This window comes from Tachypleus tridentatus, chromosome 7 (genome assembly GCF_004210375.1).
Source record: "Tachypleus tridentatus isolate NWPU-2018 chromosome 7, ASM421037v1, whole genome shotgun sequence".
In the NCBI taxonomy this organism is placed as follows: Eukaryota; Metazoa; Arthropoda; class Merostomata; order Xiphosura; family Limulidae; genus Tachypleus; species Tachypleus tridentatus.
Window position 1 is genome coordinate 74286511 of NC_134831.1, and position 23402 is coordinate 74309912.

The 23402-nt window shown below is 33.8% G+C and overlaps 1 protein-coding gene across 2 annotated transcripts in view; it reads right to left on the reverse strand.

Annotated features, from left to right (window-relative positions):
* Positions 1-5373: 5373 nt before the first annotated feature.
* Positions 5374-23402, reverse strand: part of LOC143255980 (nucleosome assembly protein 1-like 1) — a 36341-nt gene continuing 18312 nt past the window's right edge. For both annotated transcript variants that reach the window (XM_076512485.1, XM_076512484.1), the window contains exons 9-15: positions 22799-22867; positions 21412-21551; positions 12858-13003; positions 11462-11484; positions 10506-10622; positions 8471-8566; positions 5374-5851 (exon numbers count right to left, since the gene is read on the reverse strand). In XM_076512485.1, the coding sequence (XP_076368600.1) occupies positions 5801-5851; positions 8471-8566; positions 10506-10622; positions 11462-11484; positions 12858-13003; positions 21412-21551; positions 22799-22867 (642 nt within the window). In that variant the 3' untranslated portion in view covers positions 5374-5800. The remainder of the gene's footprint in view (positions 5852-8470; positions 8567-10505; positions 10623-11461; positions 11485-12857; positions 13004-21411; positions 21552-22798; positions 22868-23402) is intronic.

A 23402-nucleotide genomic window follows, 5' to 3' on the forward strand; every position in this document is an offset into this window, starting at 1 on the left:
GTAGAAATTTTTAACTTACGTTAAATTAGTTCTACTCACGTCTTCCTAACGTATAATTGAAAGTCTTACTCAAGCTTGACCTTGGAAAACGACCTTTTATGCTCAAACATGTACATATATTGTTTTTATGTAAAGTATTTTATTAAAGACTGTTCATTTTGTTTACTACTTCTTGTCAAGTCTCTTTATTTCTTTTTGAATATTCTCAGTTAGAAATTCCATATTTTGATCGAATCTCCACTCAACAAATTCTTGCGATATAGCTCCAAAGTATTTTAAGTTCACCACGGTAGATAGAAACATATTTTCATGTCTCTACGAACGTCCGAGAAATACTTGTTTTGACTTATTTTTAAACTAATTTTGATATGAACAGTTCTTTTTATTTATGAAGTTCAAGCTGTTATTTGGTAGAGTAAATAATAAGTGTTTTTTTTTGCATATGTATATAACAGGAGTACTCTATAAATGTATGGAAGACAATAACAGTTCAATTATATATTTTGAGATTTTTAGATTAGCTAATAAGAAAAACATACACGAAAGTAAACTTTAAATTTTATTAGTTTTTTTTAGAGGTTTAAGCAGAAGAATTTACGCGAAGGAAAATGTGTTTTAATACAAGAAAAGACAAACTTACTCTACGTTTTTCGAGATTTTCTTCGTTATTCCACATACCTTGACAGGTGAAAAGTTAGCAAGTTTAACTCTTTTATCCTAATACCAAAGTTCTGTTCACTTGAGTTCTCGTGTTTAACAGTTATAATTAACACACAATCTCCAAGAAAACCTTGCAAATATTTTTGTTGCGAACGCAGCTTTTATCACGAGAAATATATTTACTATGCCTGAATGAATAACTGCCTCATTCGATTAGAGTGAAAACTGTTTTTCTTTACTTAAAATATTCTATTTTGATTTCTACTAAATCTTACAACGATATATGTTCACTGATAAAGATCTTTAAAAACAATAAACGCATAAAACAATTTTGTTGTAATTCTTATGGCATGTAAAACACACCACACATTTACTTTTCCTTTAATTTAGAAAAGTTAACAGTTGTTGTTCACTATTATTTTTTAGATTGTTCACATTAACATGCGTCCACAAACATGTTAGCATTCAAATTACAAGCCTTGGATTTTGTTGTCCTCGTGCATTCGCACACTTGTCCTCAAGGTTTTAGTGTATAGGTTATTGTGAGGCCCGGCATGGCCAAGCGTGTTAAGGCGTTCGACTCGTAATCCGCGAGTTCGAATCCCGGTCGCACCAAAACATTCCCCCCCCCCCTTCAGCCGTTATAATGTGACGGTCAATATATTCGTTGGTAAAAAGAGTAGTCCAAGAGTTGGCGGTGATGACTAGCTGCCTTCCCACTGCTAAATTAGGGGAGCTTCGCGCGAAATTCAAAACAGTTATTGTGATTTCACGTACGCATCTCATTGCTACAGAATCTGAAGTTGTGTTATAAAAACAATCAATGGTTACAAAATCCATTTTTGCGCTAGAAAATGGGTTTCGATAGCAGTAATGGTCAGAGTACGGGTAACCTATTGTGTAGCATTGTGCATATTTAACCAATGGCCGACTCTGTAAATACATTTTTTTTTTTTTAAATGTATAAAGGTTGTAATCCCATAGTAAATATTCATACGTCAGTTTTTCTATCTCTTTTAGATGTGAAACCAAAGTTTATGGCAATGAATTTAATCAACATGTTCCCTTACAATTATGTTGATTTGCCCTACATATTCGAAGCTACATTTTTTACACCGGCTGAGATAAACAGTAATTTTAGTGATCCAAGTTAAATATTTTTGGTTATCTTTATTAGAGAACCGATTGTAACTTTCGCAAGTTTGCTATTTTAGGGTTAACTTCCGCTTGGTGAGAGTTAAATCCGACGATAATGTGATCAAAGCGAAATTTTAGTTTTGTTTTTCCAAAAGAAACAGCAACACCAGGAAAAATATTTTATATTGTTTATTAAATAGTGGAGAGGTTTTCTTCGGGTAACCATGCAACTTTTCAACTTCAATAGTTGTCCAAAGTATCGTTGTGCGACAGTACGATCATGTCAACCATTGTTGTAATTGCAGCTTATTAACTCCCACCTTTTTTTAACGAATCAATATAATATGGCTCTAATGATACTTACTGTCATGGTAAAGTTTCTTATAACTGAGAGCATCATTGACCGTGTGTAACATTACTTTTAATATGTAGCATATGTCAACGATGTAGTGCAGGTCAGTTTTAAGTACATACCAAGCTATGGAAAACCATATTCAAGTGTAAGAATTACATTTTAAAAGTAATCCGAGTAACAGATGAATGTATTAGAACTAAGAACTTATTTTGCTTGTTTATAAAAGGATAACAGGGAATCTATTTTTTATCTCGAAGAAAAACAAAAGTATCATTGTGGTATTGCCAGATTCCTGGTTTTTCTATACAATTTTCTAATAGTTTAGATGAGGACTTCTCAAACTACGGAGAACTAATGTTGGTAGTATCTGACACAATAGACATAAAAAAAAAATCATAAAATCTGTAATAAGCCATATCTGTTCTCCTCACTTACAGGTTCATCCTCCGCTTGCACAGCTTCACCCGTATTTTCTTCCTTTAAACTAACAAAAATGATACATTTTCCTCATTCATGCTAGAGAGAAAAAAAATTAAACGCATTCTTCGAATTAATGAGTAAGTGTTAAAAATATGAATTTTGTTACTGGAATGTTTAAGTCCTGGATTTGCAATTTAAAAAAAATAAAAAGTGGTATGCAAGCCTGAAATGTTTGAGAATTATGGACTTAGCTTCTAAGCCTCCCATAAAAATGTTGGCAAAGATTGGGGCTGTCTTTATGAAGAAACCATTATTAAATTCAAAATAATTGAGATTATGAACGAGTCTTTCTTAGTATACAATTTCTGTGCATATTTGTTTTATCAAATTTCAATAAACAAATTCAAGAGCTGTCAGGCATTCATTTTATGTGTAAAGGTCCATGGTCCAAAGAAATGACTTATTTATATATTGATTTGTGGTGTTGACACTAATAAAGTATTGTGTTTTTAATACACACATGGAGAAACGTCTTTTGATATGGTGGTTGAAGTGAGAATGCTAGGCTTCAGTTGACATATCAGTGTTAAACATTATGACCAGGATTGCACTTTTAGTTCCACACATCCATAGCAAAAATTACCCCATGTTTTGTGGAAACTTGAATTGCTTATATATAAGATTACTTAAATTTGTGTGTGCAATCTATTTACCTGGAACTTGAAAAAAAAACCCAAAAAAACAGTTAAACATTCACCATTTTTTCTTTTTGTGGTTCCTCTCCACACTATATGCAAGAATTGAAAATACCTTCTTATAAATCTGAACTTAGAAAATGCCACATACAGTAACACGAGTGCGGTGTGTCTTCAAATTTCCTGCACCTACCAGTTTCAAGCTTCTGATAATTAACGAAATACCAAAACATGTCGTTTTCTTTCATATTTGTGCTAGTTCCAGGTTAACTGAACAACCATTACAGCTATCAAATAAGTGTGCTAAATAACTGGAGATTCACCCATGATATGATTCACAGTAATATTAAATCTTATGTAACTAAGTCGACATTAAGCAGATTAAGACTGAAAACATAGACCAAAATGCATAATCTTTATTAAACAAGGATGCTGCATGTGATCGTCCAGTTACATAATACGTTTGTTTCTATTGGCTCTTCGATATTCAACTGTTCAAATTGAAATGATATACTAAACTGTCCAACTTCAATTATTATTAGTTGTAAAGAAACCTCAGATTTACAAACACTGACACACAGTTCTTATGTAATTGATTGTTTTCATAATAACATGGGTGAGGTTGTATCCTTTGGATATCATACAAACTGTTGTTTACAACACTGTATTAAGCAGTGTCTTTCCTGTCTAGTAACAAGCATTACTTGCTTTGAGAACAAATGTAACTTCAAACAAGACCAAACTGTTTTATCAAGCATGTGTTATGCCAAACCTGCACATACTCAGAACAAAGAATGAATTCCAATAAATATCTTAATACTAAAAGATAAAGTCATGGTATTTCAGATATCACTTTTACCAGTAAATGCAGTAGGTTGAAAGCTCAACACTATAGCAACTACCAGGTTTCACATGCATTTAATTTTGAATTAACTTATTTTTCAGAGTAAATGGCATACTTGTTACTTATTTCAAACCAAATTTTATGTATATGCATGTTTTTTTGTAGCAAAGCCACATTGATCTACCTGCTGTGTACACCAAGGGGTATCAAACTCCTGATTTTAGCATTGTAAATCCGTAGACTTATTGCTATCCCAGCAGGGGGACACCAAATTTTATAAACATATGAAATTTACTCATCCAATTCCAGGTTGACCAATATTAAAATATAGTTCATACCATATCATGCACAGGGCATTAGAAAAAAATTATCTTGGGGCTGCTAACATGAAGGAAAAAAAAAACACCACTATAGATAGAACAGGAAAGTATAATGCTCAAATTCTAGTGTAGAAAATGTAAGACGTAGTAAGAAAAACCACATATTTGTTCCTGCTTCGATTCTTTCGACCCTCTAGGAATTAAGTCCTTTAGGTCAATTAGAAAAGTCACCAAGCGAATAACATTCTGAGAGCAACTGAATGCTACTGCTAAACAGACTTATTCTATACTGTTGTCTTCCACTCTGATGAATACAGACTCACTTGAGATGTAACCTATTGTACTAGTGTTCCTTGAAACTGGTTCAAAGAGCACAACAAGGACTTCATTCATTTTCCTTAGTCAATTTAATCATCAGATCAATTTATCTGAGCTCTTTAAGATAACTTTGAACATTCTATTTGCTATAATAACTTAAAGAAACCTGCAAACAAATTCAAAAACAACTGTAGAGAGGAAACAAAGGCAAGAAAGAAATCAGTCACTCACTTCAAAAGTAGTTTTAAAGTCCTTAATGTATTTAGTTTTGTAAAATAAATGTTTTCTGGTGATTTGAGACTATTTAGCAATATTTTAAATAATCAGATATTCAAAATGCTGCACTGATTTTCAGATCCTCACCTACACCATGCTGCATCAGAAAAATTAAACACATATCCTTCATAGGAGCATTTGTATCTGTGAATATCAAAACTGTTCAATTTGAATAAGGTTACTGTTTCATTTAGGATATTAAGTTGTAAAGTTTATCTCTAATATAAGAAGAAGCATATTTCATGGTGTAGTTATCACACTAGATGCTAAAGATATTTTACAACAGTTTGAAAAATTCTATTTATCACTTGACAAATTTAAAGCTGGCACAAAAAAGGAACACAAGAGTTATAGATCCACTTTTATTTTTGCTTCATGAAGTCCAAGAAAAAAATCAGATTATAGAAAATATACATAAAAATAGCAAAGTGTCACAAGTATGTGGAGAAAATTGAGTGCACACCTGATGGAGTCATTCTTGTAACAACTACAATACCAACAATATACATATGTGAATTAATCTGACTGACAACTTTTGCAATTCAAAACCTGGATAACTTAAATTCTAGCCAACATAAAAATAAAGTACAAAAATGTAACCTGAAAATGGAGAAAGCTTCACAACGATACTTCAGAAAGTGCATCTCATTCTTAGGGCATTTTTTAATATATATGAGAGGCTATGTCATAAAACAATTAGTACATAATGGTAAAGTCTCATCCTGGCCCCAAGCAAGAGAACAACTAAGCTAACAGAGTCCAGTTTGCTGGTATCTTATTGTTGTTTACATTCTGGTGGTGGTTGTGTTTTAGCTGTTTTGTCACTCTGAAACAAACATACAAGATTTATATGGTAAATACATCTTCAGGAAGATACACATAAGAAAATAACTCAGTAGAAAAGTGTCAGTGAGAAACATAACTATACTGTTAAGTTTATACAATATCCAAGTAAAAATTGCCAATAGAAATTTGTTGCCAAATTGACACTTCGCTACTTACATGAAAAGAGACTTCTTTATGGTTTTAGCCCCTTCAAAACTATACAACTTTGGGATACGTAACTGTTAATTCTGCTTACAGCAACATCAGATGTTAAACAACTAACTGTTGTAAAATACAACTATTATCTTCAAAAGTTCAACAAGAGGACAATACATGCATGCTAATGAAAGTCTGTACATAATTTCAATAAGAGTGGTATAGCTAAAAACCTGCATTTTCACATGTTTACATAAAACTTTTAAATCATGTACATCTTTATTCTTGTATATCTAAATACTAAGAATTTGGTAATATACTAGTTCACCAGCTTACAACCTTTTCTCAACCAAGGTTTGGTTTGTTTTGAATTTTGCGCAAAGCTAAACGAGAGCTATCTGCTCTAGCTGTCCTTAATTTAGCAATGTAAGACTAGAGGACAGGCAGCTAGTCATCACCACCCACCATCTCTTGGACTACACTTTAAACCAACAAATAGTGGAATTGGCCATCACATTATAATGTCCCTCACAGCTGAAAGTGTGAGCATGTTTGGTGTGACGGGGATTAGACTTGATAAAATACTATACATACTTGAACAACTATATTTCGAAACACACACTTTGTTTTCAATATTTTTTCAGTTGAAATGTCTGTGGACCAGCTTAGGAATAAGCACAAATGTTTTGCTGTTGTTAAAATGTACTTTTATTAAACTTTTATTAAAAATTTGCTTTCATGTTGGCTAATTTTATTCCACTTTCCCACAGTAAACTACCACTCAAGAAATCATATTTAGTCACCCATCTTAGAAATACAAATCATAGCAAAAGGAAATGACTGACAGCTTCTACTGGGAAAACCTCAACTATTAGAGGTAACACAAGTGCACAAACATAAAAATACTATTTATTCAAGTTTTATTTTAACAGTTCAGCATCTATGTTAAAAACTGACTTTCACAACAAAGGCATAAAATTTGTTATACATGTATATTTTGTGTCATAATTTACCATTTATGAACATGAGGTGACATGGAAATCAAAGTTGAACAGAGTATTTTATGGTTCGGAATTAAAACAGAAATCTCACCTAAGTGTAAAACATTTGATTTACCTTAATATTATGATACAAGTGTAGAATGTCTTTCACACAGATGGCTTAAAGATAACATTTAACACGTCATTACTGAAAACAGAATAAACTAAGTTTTACTTCTTTTAATAATATGGTATTTTAAAATTTATTTGCTGTTACACAGGGGCCAAACTATTACAATTTCCAATTTCATGTTATAATGAAACAAACAAGACTATATAAAAATTTTGCATAGCTTCACTAGGGTTACCTGCATATAAACATTCTAGCTTTGAACTTTTAAATTTAAAATGATTATTTGTGAATGACTGGCTTCTGAGCCCATAGTTTTGATCCACCATCTTTTTTGATCTGAATTTCTAAGGTTTCTTCTAAATATCATCCTTTTCTTGTACGTTTCTAAAAAAATATCTTTTGGAAATTAATTCCCTTCACTTATATGAATATCCTGCTAAGCATATGATGTCTATCATGATAACACTGACTGTAATACCCAATAAAAAGGTTTTCTTGCACTACATTTGCAACTGATTCATAACAGGCACTTTCTGCAAACTTCAATTGATTTATTAACAGTTAATATTCAAAGCACACAGAACCAACAGAACAAAAGAAACAATCATACAATAATCTGAAAAGCTTCCTTTAAAAGTGGACTTTCCTTCATTAAGAATAAACAACCATTTTATACAAGTTACTTATGAAGTTGTTACACAAGAAGTAGGAGTGGCATGTGTTCCTACAATTATGAACAAAATAGTGAAGTAACATTGTTTGTGTAAGTGATGAGAGGAAAAAAAGTAGCCCAGGTTTACAAGAATATGTAGTTGTTCAAAAAGTAACGTCCAGAATAAGACTGACAAAATCTCTTAATAATATAGTAACTAGAAAACTTGTGTTAATAATGAATTTGAGGAAAAAATATTAATGCATATACATTAACGACAAAATAAAAACACCTATTACCTCTCTTGCTACAGGCTAAGTTGAATCAGCCAAGTTTATGACTTCAAATCGATTTATAAAACTTTGCACGGTTTCAGTAATCAAATCATTTGTATACAAAAACCGGAATTTTTAATGAAGCACTTTCACTAAATACTCATCCATGAATACACGAAGTCAGAGTTTACTGCTCCAAGTGCAGTAATATTTATGTTAAGAAAAATACTTTCCATCTCAAAAATATCAAAGTTGTTCATGCACTTCTGCAATCCACAGCTAGAGTTCTCTAATACCATTTTCTATGACTTCAACTTAAATCCTAAAATTAGCATATTACTGTAAACAATTTGGTAAAAACACATAATTAGTAACGAAATGATATAAACTATGGTAAAAGTTTCTATATATCAGTACTTCTTACCTGGGGATTATAATCAGGATCATTATCATCATCTTCATCATCATCTTTTTCCTCATCTTCAGCCTCCTCCTCTTCACCTTCCTCTTCTTCATCAAACTAAAACAAATGCATGTTGTAGTAATTAACGTATATATAATGACAGCTAGATATTGGAACATGAAATGAAATCTTGGAATTAAAACACACATGTAACATGTTGAGGGAGTTAGTACACTACCGAGATTAGGGTATCTGAATGATGACCAAGTCTCATAAAAATACACACAAGTAACATGTTGAGGGAGTTAATATACTACCGAGATTAGGGTATCTGAATGATGACCAAGTCTCATAAAAATACACACAAGTAACATGTTGAGGGAGTTAATATACTACCGAGATTAGGGTATCTGAATGATGACCAAGTCTCATAAAAATACACACAAGTAACATGTTGAGGGAGTTAGTACACTACCAAGATTAGGGTATCTGAATGATGACCAAGTCTCATAAAAATACACACAAGTAACATGTTGAGGGAGTTAGTACACTACCGAGATTAGGGTATCTGAATGATGACCAAGTCTCACAAAAATACACACAAGTAACATGTTGAGGGAGTTAATATACTACCAAGATTAGGGTATCTGAATGATGACCAAGTCTCATAAAAATACACACAAGTAACATGTTGAGGGAGTTAATATACTACCGAGATTAGGGTATCTGAATGATGACCAAGTCTCATAAAAATACACACAAGTAACATGTTGAGGGAGTTAGTACACTACCAAGATTAGGGTATCTGAATGATGACCAAGTCTCATAAAAATACACACAAGTAACATGTTGAGGGAGTTAGTACACTACCGAGATTAGGGTATCTGAATGATGACCAAGTCTCATAAAAATACACACAAGTAACATGTTGAGGGAGTTAATATACTACCGAGATTAGGGTATCTGAATGATGACCAAGTCTCATAAAAAACACACAAGTAACATGTTGAGGGAGTTAGTACACTACCAAGATTAGGGTATCTGAATGATGACCAAGTCTCATAAAAAACACACAAGTAACATGTTGAGGGAGTTAATATACTACCGAGATTAGGGTATCTGAATGATGACCAAGTCTCATAAAAAACACACAAGTAACATGTTGAGGGAGTTAGTACACTACCAAGATTAGGGTATCTGAATGATGACCAAGTTTCATAAAAATACACACAAGTAACATGTTGAGGGAGTTAGTACACTACCAAGATTAGGGTATCTGAATGATGACCAAGTTTCATAAAAAACACACAAGTAACATGTTGAGGGAGTTAGTACACTACCAAGATTAGGGTATCTGAATGATGACCAAGTTTCATAAAAAACACACAAGTAACATGTTGAGGGAGTTAGTACACTACCAAGGTAAGGGGATGTGAATGATGACCAAGTCTCATAAAAATGTTGAATCTTCCAATTATTTTTACAAGCACAAAAAATATTTGATTACAGAATCAATTAACTTATAAGGTATTAAATGCAGGATGTACAACCTGAATTATTTACTAATATACTTGATGGTAGATTTTTTTTTTTAAATCTACAGGATGTGCAACCTGTATAATTTACTAATATACTTAATGGTAGATTTTTTGTTTTAAACCAAGATGCAACGGTATGCATAAACTTTGTAGAATGGGCAGCAACTGCATGTTGCAGAGATACAAGTGTAGTGGATATTTTGAAAATTTTCCACCTTTTGTCTTCAGGTCAGCAGTAATACTGACAACACCACAAACAACACACTGACTTGAAGACGAAAGGCAGAAGACTTTTAAAACATTGTCAGCCACACTTCTGTCTCCACAACAGGCAGTTGTTGTCCATTCCACAAAGTTTCATCATGAATACTATGCCTAAATAATCTATCAAAGAGTATGAAAACATTTTTTCTTACATGCACACACACACCTGTATATATATATATTTCATTTTATGAAATTATGAAAAAAAAAAAAACATTTTGAGAGGAAGTTATTAATCTCAAACTACTACTTACATCTCCATCTTGTAAGGCCTCTCCAGTGAAATACAAAACAGCTTTTGGTACAATTCTCTCTCTAATAAAATGACCCATTTCAAAATCTCCTGCCAAGAGAACTTGTGTGTCTTCATCCTGCAGATGAAAGTGGGAAATTTTATAAGTCTGCAAATAGACAAAACTATGTTCTGTAACTTTCACAATGAAGATATCTAAGAAATTCTCTCGGATGAGGTAGGAATTGAAGAGTCCAAGAGTAGCACCTTTAAGGTACAAAAAACAAAAGGAAAATAGTAGTAGAAAAAGAAAGACACAGAAATAGAGCTACGAAAAAGTGAGAGAGAGAATTGCTTTACCATCTATGTTATCAAATTTTCTGATAAATAATAGTAATATCTGAAGTAAAATTAATGGCTTAAAGGACATTTTCCTCATTAAAGGAATTTTTCTTATATAGCAAAGTCACATTGGGCGATCTGCTGTACCCACCGAGGGGGAATCAAACCCCTGATTTTTGCATTGTAATTCCATAGATTTACTGCTGTACCAGAAGAAGACTTTATTAAAGGAAAATATTGTATCCATGGACAATAACTGTTAACTCGTATATTACCTTAGTCTTAAACTCTAGGGAAAAGTTATTTATAAGATCCTTTAACAATAGTATAAAAACCTTATATAATCAAGTTTCAGCAACATGTGTGAAGTTATAAAATGACAGGACTCCTATTTATTATGTGTAAAAGCACTTAAAGTTAACTGATATTTGTATAAACATAATACTTCAATTATTGGACAAAGCTAGATGCCAAAGAATAGTATTTTTGAGTATACCAAGTATCTTTTAAGTTTTGACTATACATAATAAATTCTAAAATTGTTTGAGTTTACTTTACAATTGTTGCTTTTAATTACAATAGTCTACAAAAAAAGTTTTTAAAAGAAATAAGATAAGGGAATAAAATTACACATACCAACTGTTCTTCATCTGATGGCACTGAAAAAACAGAAAATATGTGATTGATCTATAACTATAGATACATTTAAGGTGAAAAGCACCCTTTTATTTAAAACTTTACAAATGTTATAAATTTAATAAACACTGGTCAAAATATTGTTTTTAGCTAAACAATTGCTTAACATTTCTGTAAAACTGCAAATAAAACTCAGATCTATATAATTCCACAGCATATAACAACATCAATATATCTTAATATTCTGAGGAATAGTTATTAATTAATATTATTTTATCACATTACTGATAGATTAATAATCAGGTTAACAGAATTAACACATTTCTATAGTAATTTCTACAACATTTTAACTGTAAATATTATCATTTACAGAGAGAAAGGTAGTGAAAACAAGATACAGCTAGTATAAAAAATATGTAGAGAAAGAGAGAGAACTGCTTTATCATCTATATTATCAAATTTTCTGATAAATAATAGTAATATCTGGTAAAATGGATGGTTTAAAGAATATTTTCCTCATTAAACGAGCTTTTCTGTTGGAGAAATAACACTGACTATTAGTTATGAAGTGTGTATTCACAAAGCATAGCAAAGTCTCACCCAACATGTAATAAAAAGCATCAGGCATGGTACTAATGCTAAGTCATTCTGACTCACTCTTGACAAGATAGAGTGCAAGGTGATGTTAACATAAAGTAAACAGTTTTGTTTCTCCATTAATTTCAAGACCTCCTAAATACATGTCTAATATATATATATATATATATATATATTTTTTTTTTTTCAGTGTTACTCAATATCAGTATTTTCTCTCCTCTAACAAACTGTTGCAAAATTAGGAATGTATAGTAACACAAAATCTTGATGGATAACTATGACATCAGATGCATAATATAATCTTAAATGTCACTCTTTACAAGGTCTGGAGATGCTCATTTTATGTGTGTGCATATGTTTTCATATAGCAAAGCCACATCAAGCGATCTGCAGAGTTCACTGAGGGGAATCAAATCCCTGACTTTAGAGTTGTAAACCTGTAGACTTACTGCTGTATTAGTGGGGTGTTCTCACTTTATGTATAGAAAACTATAGATCAGCAACGTCCAACAGTTGTTTTTTTTCTCATAATTTCCAAAACTGTAAACAATGTGTTAATATTTGCCATATGATAAAAGTGTTTTCATAGACATAAAGGAGTAAAAAATATACACAATAATGTTTTCAATTATTTACTGATATAATTAATTATATCTAACAAAACAGGTGGGAGTAAGTACCAATTTGCCAGAAATCAACAGCTGTTTCACCACGTGGGGATCACGTTGGATGCCATGGCTATATACAGTCAAATTTCACAACAGAAAACCTTAGCTGGCAATAAGAAAAATGCACAAACCTGTAGGAGGGCTAAAGAAGTTAAAGAAAGAATCATTCTGAACTGTTTTTGTGATTGTTCTGACTGAACCCCTGGACTTGTGTTTCTGTTTCTTCTTAATAGTCTTCATTGTGACATTCTTTCCTTTCTTCCAGTCAATGGTACATCTGGGATATAAAACAAGAACATTAGTAAAAACCTAATTTTTTTACCCTTTTCATTATGCCAAGAAAAGAAATCAACTTTAACTGTCTATTCATAACCAGGAAATTGAAATGCCCTGTATTTAATTTTGTGAGTTACTGATATTTTCCAAAAAAACTGGTAAGACAGATTGATACAGAAGTTGCCTGAAACCCATGACTGTTAAAAGAAACTAAGAGATGATTAAATTTGTTCAATTAAAAATATGAAAAAACTTTCCTACATAATTGATACAAATACCAAAACAAAGTTTGTTCCAACACAATTAGAAAATGCTTCACATAAAACATAAGCACACACAAACACTTCCGTTTCTTCAAACGAATTGAAATCATTACCTTGAAAGGATAATACAAATGTATGAATGAGCTTTATTATAACGGAGTTTATTGTTTGTATAATGTACAACTGTATTTTTTTGGTACACACACTGACTTTTTTGCTAAGCTTTCCCTGACCATTCACATTAAATACACACACAAAGGAAATTATACACAGAAATCACTACAATAACTATTTTAACAGAATTATTGAGCTCATATACTAGCTATTCAATAAATGTCTGTTACAAATTACTGGACATCATACATCTTAGTGTAATTCAACATAAACTTTACAGTGTTTAAAATAATGGGATTTAAAAATATGCAAAAACATTCATGGATAATATATGACTTTCATAGTAAGATACGCATTTGTACAGTATTATGAATTTGATGTGTTTCTAGCTGTATGGAAATGTTACAAGGGTTAAAGGTAACCAACAGTGTAGAAAACCATCACATTGTTTCAGGCAAGTATTAACTACCATAAAATTGGTTCAGGTTAAAGTTGCAATTCTTGCAAGCTATGTTGGTATAAAATATGAACTAATCCAATGTGACCAATTATAAATTCACCTGCTTGACAGCTCACATACAGGTATGCAAATTAATCTATAAGCACTCTGATTTTATTCAGCCATGTGACTGAAGTCTTTGCACAGACACAAAACAAAGTGACATCCATCAGCTTAGTCAAGCAAATTTGTAGTGTATGCTATGTACATGTACTCAACACCAACCTCAAAATGTAACTGTGTAACATCAGGAGTTACGGAATTAAAACCATTGATAAAGCGTGCACAATCAAACTGCATTATTCCTATGCCACCATGATGTACAGCCATATTTGTAGATGACAGAGAATATGATAGCAGGCACAGAAATAAGCATTACTAAACACAAACATGCTTTACACTGATATTGTGTAACAGTATTCCATCACTCAGCTGTTAAGTTTTTCATTTTGTTCTATTGTAAAATAACTTATAACATTACTAAAACACTCAAAGAAGAACATTTATTTTGATATAGCTCTTGGATTTAGACCATAAAAAATGCTAACACAACACCTATTTGAACTTACAACACAACATCCACAATAATTAATAGTTGATATCAAGAACATGTCATGGATTGAAATCCTATCTTTAAAACAATACCAAAAATATATATCCAATTTCATCAAGCTGTACATCATTCATTTTTACCCTCAGTCTTTGCTTTTCTTCTCCCTACCATCTTGTTCATTGTTTGACAGATACAGGGATGCCAAATTTTGATGTGCAAGTGCAGAAGGCATCTTGCTTTTTGGGAAAGCTTACACACATGCTCCCCAATAACAATGATTTTTTATTCAGTGAAGCAAAATGGTACATTTCTTAAATCAACATGATGCTCAAACTGACCAGGATCCAGCCAGTTTACCAACCACAATGCATTATGAAATGTTGCTCAAATTACCAAAACATGAGGTTCCTTTCTTCATACTTTATGCTTATTCACAAATTTTCATAGAAACAGTTGAATTCATGCCAGTGAATAAACATCAGGTATGTTCCCCTTTCTAAGGTTTTCTACCCAATAACTTTAAATTTCTAGTAATATTGAAATTTTTAAAATTTACTTTTTTTTACATTTGTTTAGCTGACATCTTCTTAGCTTACTTCATGAAAAATCACACCAAATCACAGATCTACTACAAGGCTGTTCAATGCATATTCATGAATAACATGTTTCCAATTTCCTCCCAATGTTCCAAACTGAAACATGAATGACTATGGCCTTTTATACATGTAACAAATAGCACATGTAATTTGAATTGCATGTGTATCTTTGTGGTTGGTTGGTGTTTTATGGTGCAAAGCAACTAGGCTATCTGTGATAAACATCTGGTAAAAAATTAAAATTAAAATTCATAAAAGGAAATTAAGGTAAAACAAAACAAAGTTTAATTTCTTAATTAAATATAGATATTTTCTAATTTCAAATCGAATTAGATGTACTTTGATTTTTAAAAAAGAATCACATTAAAAAAGGTATAATGTATAAATTAAAAAGATTAATGGCCTTTAAAAAACTAAAAACATTTCTAAGGCGGACAGTATCATCATTGCCAATAAACACTGTTTAATGTTACGGATAAACCTTGGGACAGAACATGTTTAAAATAGTGCCATTGTTGAGTCATAATGATGGCAAGACAGTAAAATGTGGCTTATTGTGACCTGAGTGTTACACAGACCACACATTGGTGCATCAGTCCTACATAAAAGAAAACGATGAGTTAAGAAACTGTGACCAATGCATAGACTAGTTAGAATAACTTCCTCTTTCCAATCCTCATGGAAGCAAGGCAGCCAAAGTCCAGCAGAGGGTTTTATTTGGAAAAGCTTGTTTTGCCGTTGCTCATTCCAAGTCGACTGCCAACTGGCATAGAGCTGAGCTTTGAACATAGGACCATAATCCATGTGTGGATCAGGCACAGCAGTGATAGTGCCAGAGCAGACAGATGAAGCTGTGGTGTTGGTGAGCTTGTTCCCATGAATACCAATATGGCCCAGTATCCAGAAAAACTGGATAGAAGTAGATGTTAAAGAGAAAGGGGTCAGTTGGTTTTGAATATCGACAAGAACAAAGTGTGAACCAATGTGAAGAGATTCCAGGGCCAGTAGAGAAATAAGCAAATCAGTATAAATAGAGTAATTTGAGTACTGTTGAGCCTTTTTTTTGATCCAGGGCAAGAGAAATGGCATACAGTTCACCAGTGAACACAAAAGCTGTAGATGGGTTTCTGCATGCAACCACTGAACCACAACAAACCATGGCAGAGCTCACACAGTCACCTGACTTTGAACCATCTGCATAGATAGGAATGGAAGGCTGGTTTGAAAGATGTTCACCAAATAACAGACAGTATTTCCAGTCACAATGTCTGCTTTTCTTAGTTGACTTAAAGATAGATCACATCTGGGGATTGTAAGAAGCCATGGTGGGATGGGCTGACCAGTGGATACAGCAGTGTCATCCAAGGACAGGCCCAATTCATCCAACTGCACCTGGATATGGGCAATGGCAGATCGTCTGTTCTGAAAAAGTATGGCCTACCAAGGAAGGAAAACACAACCCCAGGTGGGATGCTTTAGTAAGAAATGAAGTTTCGAAGCATGTAGGAAAGACAGTTGCAAATGGCGGAGGTGCAAAGAAGGTTCACAAGACTTTGTGTATAAGCTCTGAACTGGGGCAATGCAGAAAGGCTCAGTGCAGAGCTGAAGTCCTTGATGATGAATGAAGTCCAGCATCTTTAAGGTCTAGGTTATGGCAGAGCCATAGACCAGTGATCTATAGTTGAGTTTCGATCGAATAAGAGCACAATACATCTTTAGCATAGAACATCGATCCACTCCCCACGTGGTGGAAGAGAGGACATGAAGGATGTTCACTGCTCTTGTACATTTGACTCATAGCTACTTGATGTGTGGTATAAAGTTCAGCTTATGTTTAAAGATAAGCCCCAGAACTTGGTCTCAGGGACCATAAGGCAGCACAACTTCAGTGATACAGAGTTCAGGATCAGAGTGAATACCCCATTGGTGGCAAAAGTGCATGCAAATGGTTTTAGAGAGAGAAGTTAAAGCAGTTTGCTGTGGTCGACTTCAGTAAATGATTGAGGGCAGTATGTAGCTTCCACTCAATATACCTCATGTTCAACGACTGACATGAGATGTAAAATTCGTTGACACAGAGCCCATTTGCAACAGTAAAAGGGAGTTGTTCAGTGATGGCATTAATCTCTATACTGAAAAGTATGACACTCAAAACACAGCCATGAGGGATTCCAACTTCTTGTAGTAAAGAAAGAGAAAGTGTCAAATCCACACAAACTTGGAATCTCCTGTTCATTAAAACATTTTAATAAAAATGGGTAAATGGCCATGTAACCCATATATATATATATGAAGGTCTTGCAAAATGCCATTCCTCCATGCTATGTCATAATCCTTCTCAATGTCAAAGAATATTGATACAAGATGTTGTCATTTGAGAAAGGCTTCTCTGATTGACGTTTCAAGTTGTCATCTGTTGTCAGAACCCACATTGGGTGGGCGAAAGGAGGTTGTTTGATTCAAGGAACCAAACAAGACGAGCATTAACCATCCTCTGTAAGGTCTTACAGAGATAGCTCGTCAAAGCTGTAGTAAGGATGGTAGTTTGAAGGAATCTTGGGATCTTTCCCAGGCTTAGGGAAAGGTAAGTTAATAGCCTGGTGCCAGGCATTTGGAAAAATATTCTCCTGCCAGATCTGTTTAAAAACAATTAGAAGAATATCAAGAGAAGCAGAAGATAGATGGTACAGCATGTTATAGTGTACATCATCTGGTCCAACAAATGTACTGCCAGACCAATGAAGAGCCAGTTTCAGTTCCACCAGTGTAAAGGGACGATTACAGCCATAGAGACAATCAGTTCGAAAGGAAAGAGGTGATAGCTCTGCTCGAGTCTTGATGGCCAAGAAGGTGGAGGAACAAGTAGAAGTGCTAGATACCCAGCAAAAGCTCTCACCTAGAGTATCGGCAATGCTCCGGGTATCAGCTACTTCCTGGCCATCAGAGAGCAAGATTAAGAGGGAAAAAATTATATTGCCCACTGACCTTTTGAACCCTGTCCCATATGACTTTGGAACTGGTGGTAGAAGATATGCCAGTTGTGAACTTAATCCAAGATTCCTTCTGGCTTGACATCTTACCCACCTAGCATGTGGATAGTGATGTGGTTTGAATGTGTGGGATATCTATGGAAAGTATTCCAGACAGCTGGCAGGCAGGGTTCCACCAAGGACAAGGATATAGTGGAAAACGTGTTGAGGTTTTAGAAATACATTGAGCAGCTGCTTGTATAATACAGTCAGTTACTGCTGTCACACAGTCATCTATTGATGGCTGAATCACAATGGCAGGATCAAGTTCCACGAGAGCAGTGAAAGTGGACCAGTCTGCCTGATCCAGCTTCCACCGGGGCACGGGGGTTGGGAGGCATCGACTATGGCCAGTCTCTTTTAAAAGTATAGGAAAATGATCACTGCCTCATGGATTATTGTCAACCATCTATGAAAAATGGGATAATAATGAAGGGGAGCAAACTGAGAGTTCAATAGCGGTAAAGGACTGACTAGGTGCATGAAAATAAGTGGAAGAACCAGTATTGAAAAGAGAAAGATTGTGATCAGAGAGCATATGATCTACAGAGTGACCCCTCCTATCAATAACAGCACTTCCCCAGAGGGGATGATGTTCATTAAAGTCCACCAGGATTGGAAAGGGAGATGGAAACTGTTCAAAGAAAGCATCAAGGTCTGATTAATCAAATGTCTCTCCAGGTGAAAGGTAGAGAGAAAAAACAGTGATGGTATGACCCAAGAAAACATGGATGACTACAGCCTCCAAGGATGTGTTAAGTGACAAAGACATGGTGGGCATATGCTGATCAACCAACAGTGCCACCCCTCCATGTACTCATCCATCACACAGCCTGTCATTTCTGTACAGAGAAAACTACCAAAAAGTGACTGTATTGGCAGGTTTTAGAAATGTTTCCTGTAAGGAAAGACATACAAGATGGTAGGAAGCAATCAGTAATTTTATGTCATCCAGATTAGATCGTAAACCTCGACAGTTCCATTGTATCAAGGTGGCAATTTTTAATGACATGTTGCCAAATTGGCTGGAGAACCCTTCTATTTATGACCATGTCTTTTTTCCTTACTGTCCTTATTCAGGGGAGGTCTATCAACCTCCATGGATCCTGCCCTGGGTTGATTGGGTAGGTCTTTGTTGTTGGAGGGGGATTCCAGTGACTGAGGATGCAAATGATTGACTTTTTTGCATCTTGGGGTGAGAGAAAAAGATGTATCCAAAGAAATGTCTGTACCTGGAACCAAAGGATGTGAATCTTGGGGTTTGTTGGAACGTATGGGAGGAACAGAGATGGGTGTAGAAGTTAATTCATCAACCTTTTTAACCATGGAGGTCAAAAGGCTTTTCATTTGTCTTGAAAACGATTCTCTTAGAGGCATAGAGAGATCTGTCTGCACTCCCACTGTAGTTGTGAAACGAAGTGAAGCAGCATATGTCCGAGATGTAGTGGTGGACAGCAATTTTTGAGCCTCATGATAAGTAACTTTATGAGTCCTTTTCAAACTTTGCACCTTCTTTTCCTCCACCCATATTTAGGGCAAGAACAAAAGTAGGAAATGTGAGAACCATTCCAATTGACACAATGTGGTCCTTGGCACCAGAACAAGCACATGTCAAGGAACTACGACATGACGTCTTTGAGTGACTGAACCTCTGACACTAGAAACATTGGAGAGGGTTTGGAAGGTACAGCCATACCCTGCAAGTAAGATAACCTGCCTTGATGGTGACAGGTGCATGTGGTGATGTAAATGTTAAAATGAGGATATTTGTCAGCAGTGTAACTCCATCTTTGCGAGTGGAGATGCGCGTCACTGTAGAAACTCCCTGCGTGGAGAAACCAGCAAGAATCTGTTCGGGGATGTTCTTCAAATTCCTCTTAACAATAACTCCTCATGATGAATTCAAAGTAGCATGAGGTGTAACCTCAATAGGTATATCCCCAATTGCCTTTGAATTCAAGAGTTCACTGTGTTTGGATGTGGATGTTTCAACCAATATGTCTCCAGATCGAAGCTTCTTTACTGACTTTGGAGAGCCAGCAAGTCCCTTCTGAATAAAAAAGGGGGACATTTGCCCTAAACTAAAGGTTTATCTGAAAGAGAATGTAGGATAAGAAAATGAGGTACAACTGGTGGTACAGATGTTGAAGATTGCTGAGAGTCTTCAAGACGTGGTTGTTTACCTAATGACTGTTTTTTCACTAATTTATTTAAATATTTATTAGAAAGATCCATAGGAAAAAAGGAAAATTTCAGTGCCCACTGACTCCACACACCAAGGAGCCCTACGAGGGGACGCACTGCAATGTCAAGCAAGGACACTGCAGCAACGTTAGGATTTCGTGAGCACTGTACCCAAACACCAGCATCAGACACAATGTCCACAACACTCATTGAGAACTTCCAACACTGGTACTTGGTTGACTCTAGCCCAAATGGACCAGCCGATTGATCCAAGGGGGGCTACCCAAAGGCTGCCCGTCTACAGGAATTCAAAGCCAAAGTGGTGTGTTACTGATAACATCAGTTGTTCTGGATGGTCTAGGTCAAATAACAATCATTTCAGTGAATTCAAAAAGTGTAGAGCCAAAGTGCTGCAGACCACTTAAAAGAGTAATTGAAATTGTATTTAAAAGACAATAAATTTGAACATTAATGGAAACAGACTATAAACAATTAGCAGTTACCAGGGGAAAAAAAAAAAACACACTAAAATAAGCTTTGGCTATCTCAAGCCTGTATTGGATGCATTTGGAAATGTCAAAACTACATATACTGTTAAAGTTCTCTCTTCAGCTGATTAATAAAAATGGTTATGAGAATGCAACAGTATATCTGCTCCATGTCATAGTCTCACATACACAAGGTAAAGTAAGTCATAAAACAATAAGACTTTGCAACAGAAGGTATAGCATGTGGGGTCTGGCTTTAACACATGAACTTAACCAGATTGAACATGTTCTGAATTAAGATTTTAAAACTTTTTTGTTTGTTTGTAATATTGACATACTGTAAAAGACTGAAATATGTAGTACTTTCTTATCTCTCATAAACATCTTGTTTAACCAAATTTAAAGCTATGATGAATGTCAGGTTACACTAATACATTCACAAAAACTAAAAAAATGTTTACTTAAGGTTAGTCCATTAACTTTAGTTCTGAAATGTCAGTTAAGTATTTCAGAATGATAGAAAGATATAACACACAACTATTAAATGTGGGGTTTAGATATAAACAAAAAACTATCACAAAAACTTACACAAGGGTTATGCATGATAACAGTTATCTACATATAGTTCTTGAAACCTCTGAATACTTATTTCTCTACATGGATTTTGCAAGATAACTCCTTACCCTTTACACTTAAAAATTTCAGGTCCTTCAAATCCAAAAGGATCATCTTCATCTGGTACACATCGCATTTCATACTCCTTGGTTAGTAATGTATTACTAAAATATTCATTTGGCTTAAAATGGAACTCTAATATAAAACCCTGTGAATGGAAAATATCACTTCAGTTACTTACACGAGAGAGAAAAACATGAACACATACACAATATAATAAACAAAAACAAGCCCTCTAGAAAAGTAAAAATGGCACACAGGTCAAAAGGATACCCAAGGTGCAGGGTACAATGTGGGATATAAAATGTACCCTAGGTTTTGGAAATTACTGCAGAAGTAGGGGACACATTGTATATCAGTCTTTACCTCTGCTTGCCATCCTTGTGTGAAGAAATTCAGAAAAATAAATACTAAAATAACCAAAAGAAATAGATATTAAGAGAGTGAAATGTGGGAGCTCAAGCTCACAATGTCCCTCATTTATCTCCTACTTAGGGGTAAGATATGACATGTAGTTAGTTCTCTTCTAACCTGTTCAGAAAATAATTCACAAATAAAAACACTCCAATTGTTAAAAAAAAAGATATTTTTAATTAAAACATGCATAATATAATAGTATTAAATAATGAATTAAACTAAAAAATCACATTAAAAAAAGACTAGTGAAACATGAAACAAGTATGTTTTTTTTAAGAGTTTTTGCAATATTGAAGTACTTTTTTGTGAGGATACAAAAAACCTAGCAATTACTACAAATTTAGTTATCTACAACAACCTTCAATGGTGTGGAATTTTTGAAAAGACATTTCTTGCCTAAAATGTTACAAAAATCTAGTCTTTCCTGAGAATTTGCTGGACAAAGTGATTTATATCCCTAAGACATTTTACTCAAAATGATGTATACTCATGAAGAAAAAAACTGTTATTGATCACTCAATTTTCTCAGTGATAGAATATACCATATTTTGCATCTAGGCTCTTCATACATCCGTACATTTATGGTTTGAACATTTAGCTATCAGTATTTTCCAGTGTAATATGTAGAAAACTCATGTTCATAAAGAAATTATAGTTTACATTAATATTGCCACAAATTAATATATTTGAAGTTTTTTAGTAATTTCATACTATGTTCTATATTCTTCCTAGAGCTATTGGCTAAACTTTACTGTGTTCCTACCACAAACAAAAGCAATGTAATAATATTGTTGCATTGATCTAAATGTGTTACTGTGCATTTGACCAAAGACTTGTGAATTAAATTGACATGTTTATTTGTGTAAATAGTTTTGTTTTGAGGTTCAGAGGTATGCAGGAAAGAATTAACTAAACAATTTCACAGAAAATAGAACACTATAGATTTCAAAAGAAAATTAGAAGAAAAATGTAACTTACCATTGGATTAGATTCTAATAGTTTCACTTTAACATCTGTAAGGTCTTTAAGGATAGGCTCATCATGTTCCTGCACAAAATAAATAAAAATCTTTACTTTTATTTGTATTTAAAACCAAAGCTAGTGAATATTATCTGCTAACATCTATAATTTTTAACTACTAGCAGTACAAACTGCAACAGTTGTTAGGATATTTCTTCTAAACTGGTACTATTCAATAATCTGAGTTGAACTGTAGTACTTCTAGCAATTTGCTACTGCTATCGATATATATCTTTTAACAAGCAAATTTAAATACTTTTGCTTTTTGAAAAAGTCAGAGAAAGCCATAGAAGTGCACTTTTATATTAGAATAATTAAATCATGTTTTTATACGCTCACTCATACATGTATACACTAGTTAAAATCCACACTAGTTATAACCTTAAGTGATTCTACACTCTTCCATTTCCCTCCTACATACTTTATAAATCACACAAGAAATAATGAGTATACGTTACCGTTATTCAAAGATAACTTTATATGACTAATCAAAGCAGAGTACATGAAACAAGTTACTACTCCCCTAACTAGTAACATCACAGGCACCTATTTCTGACAGTTA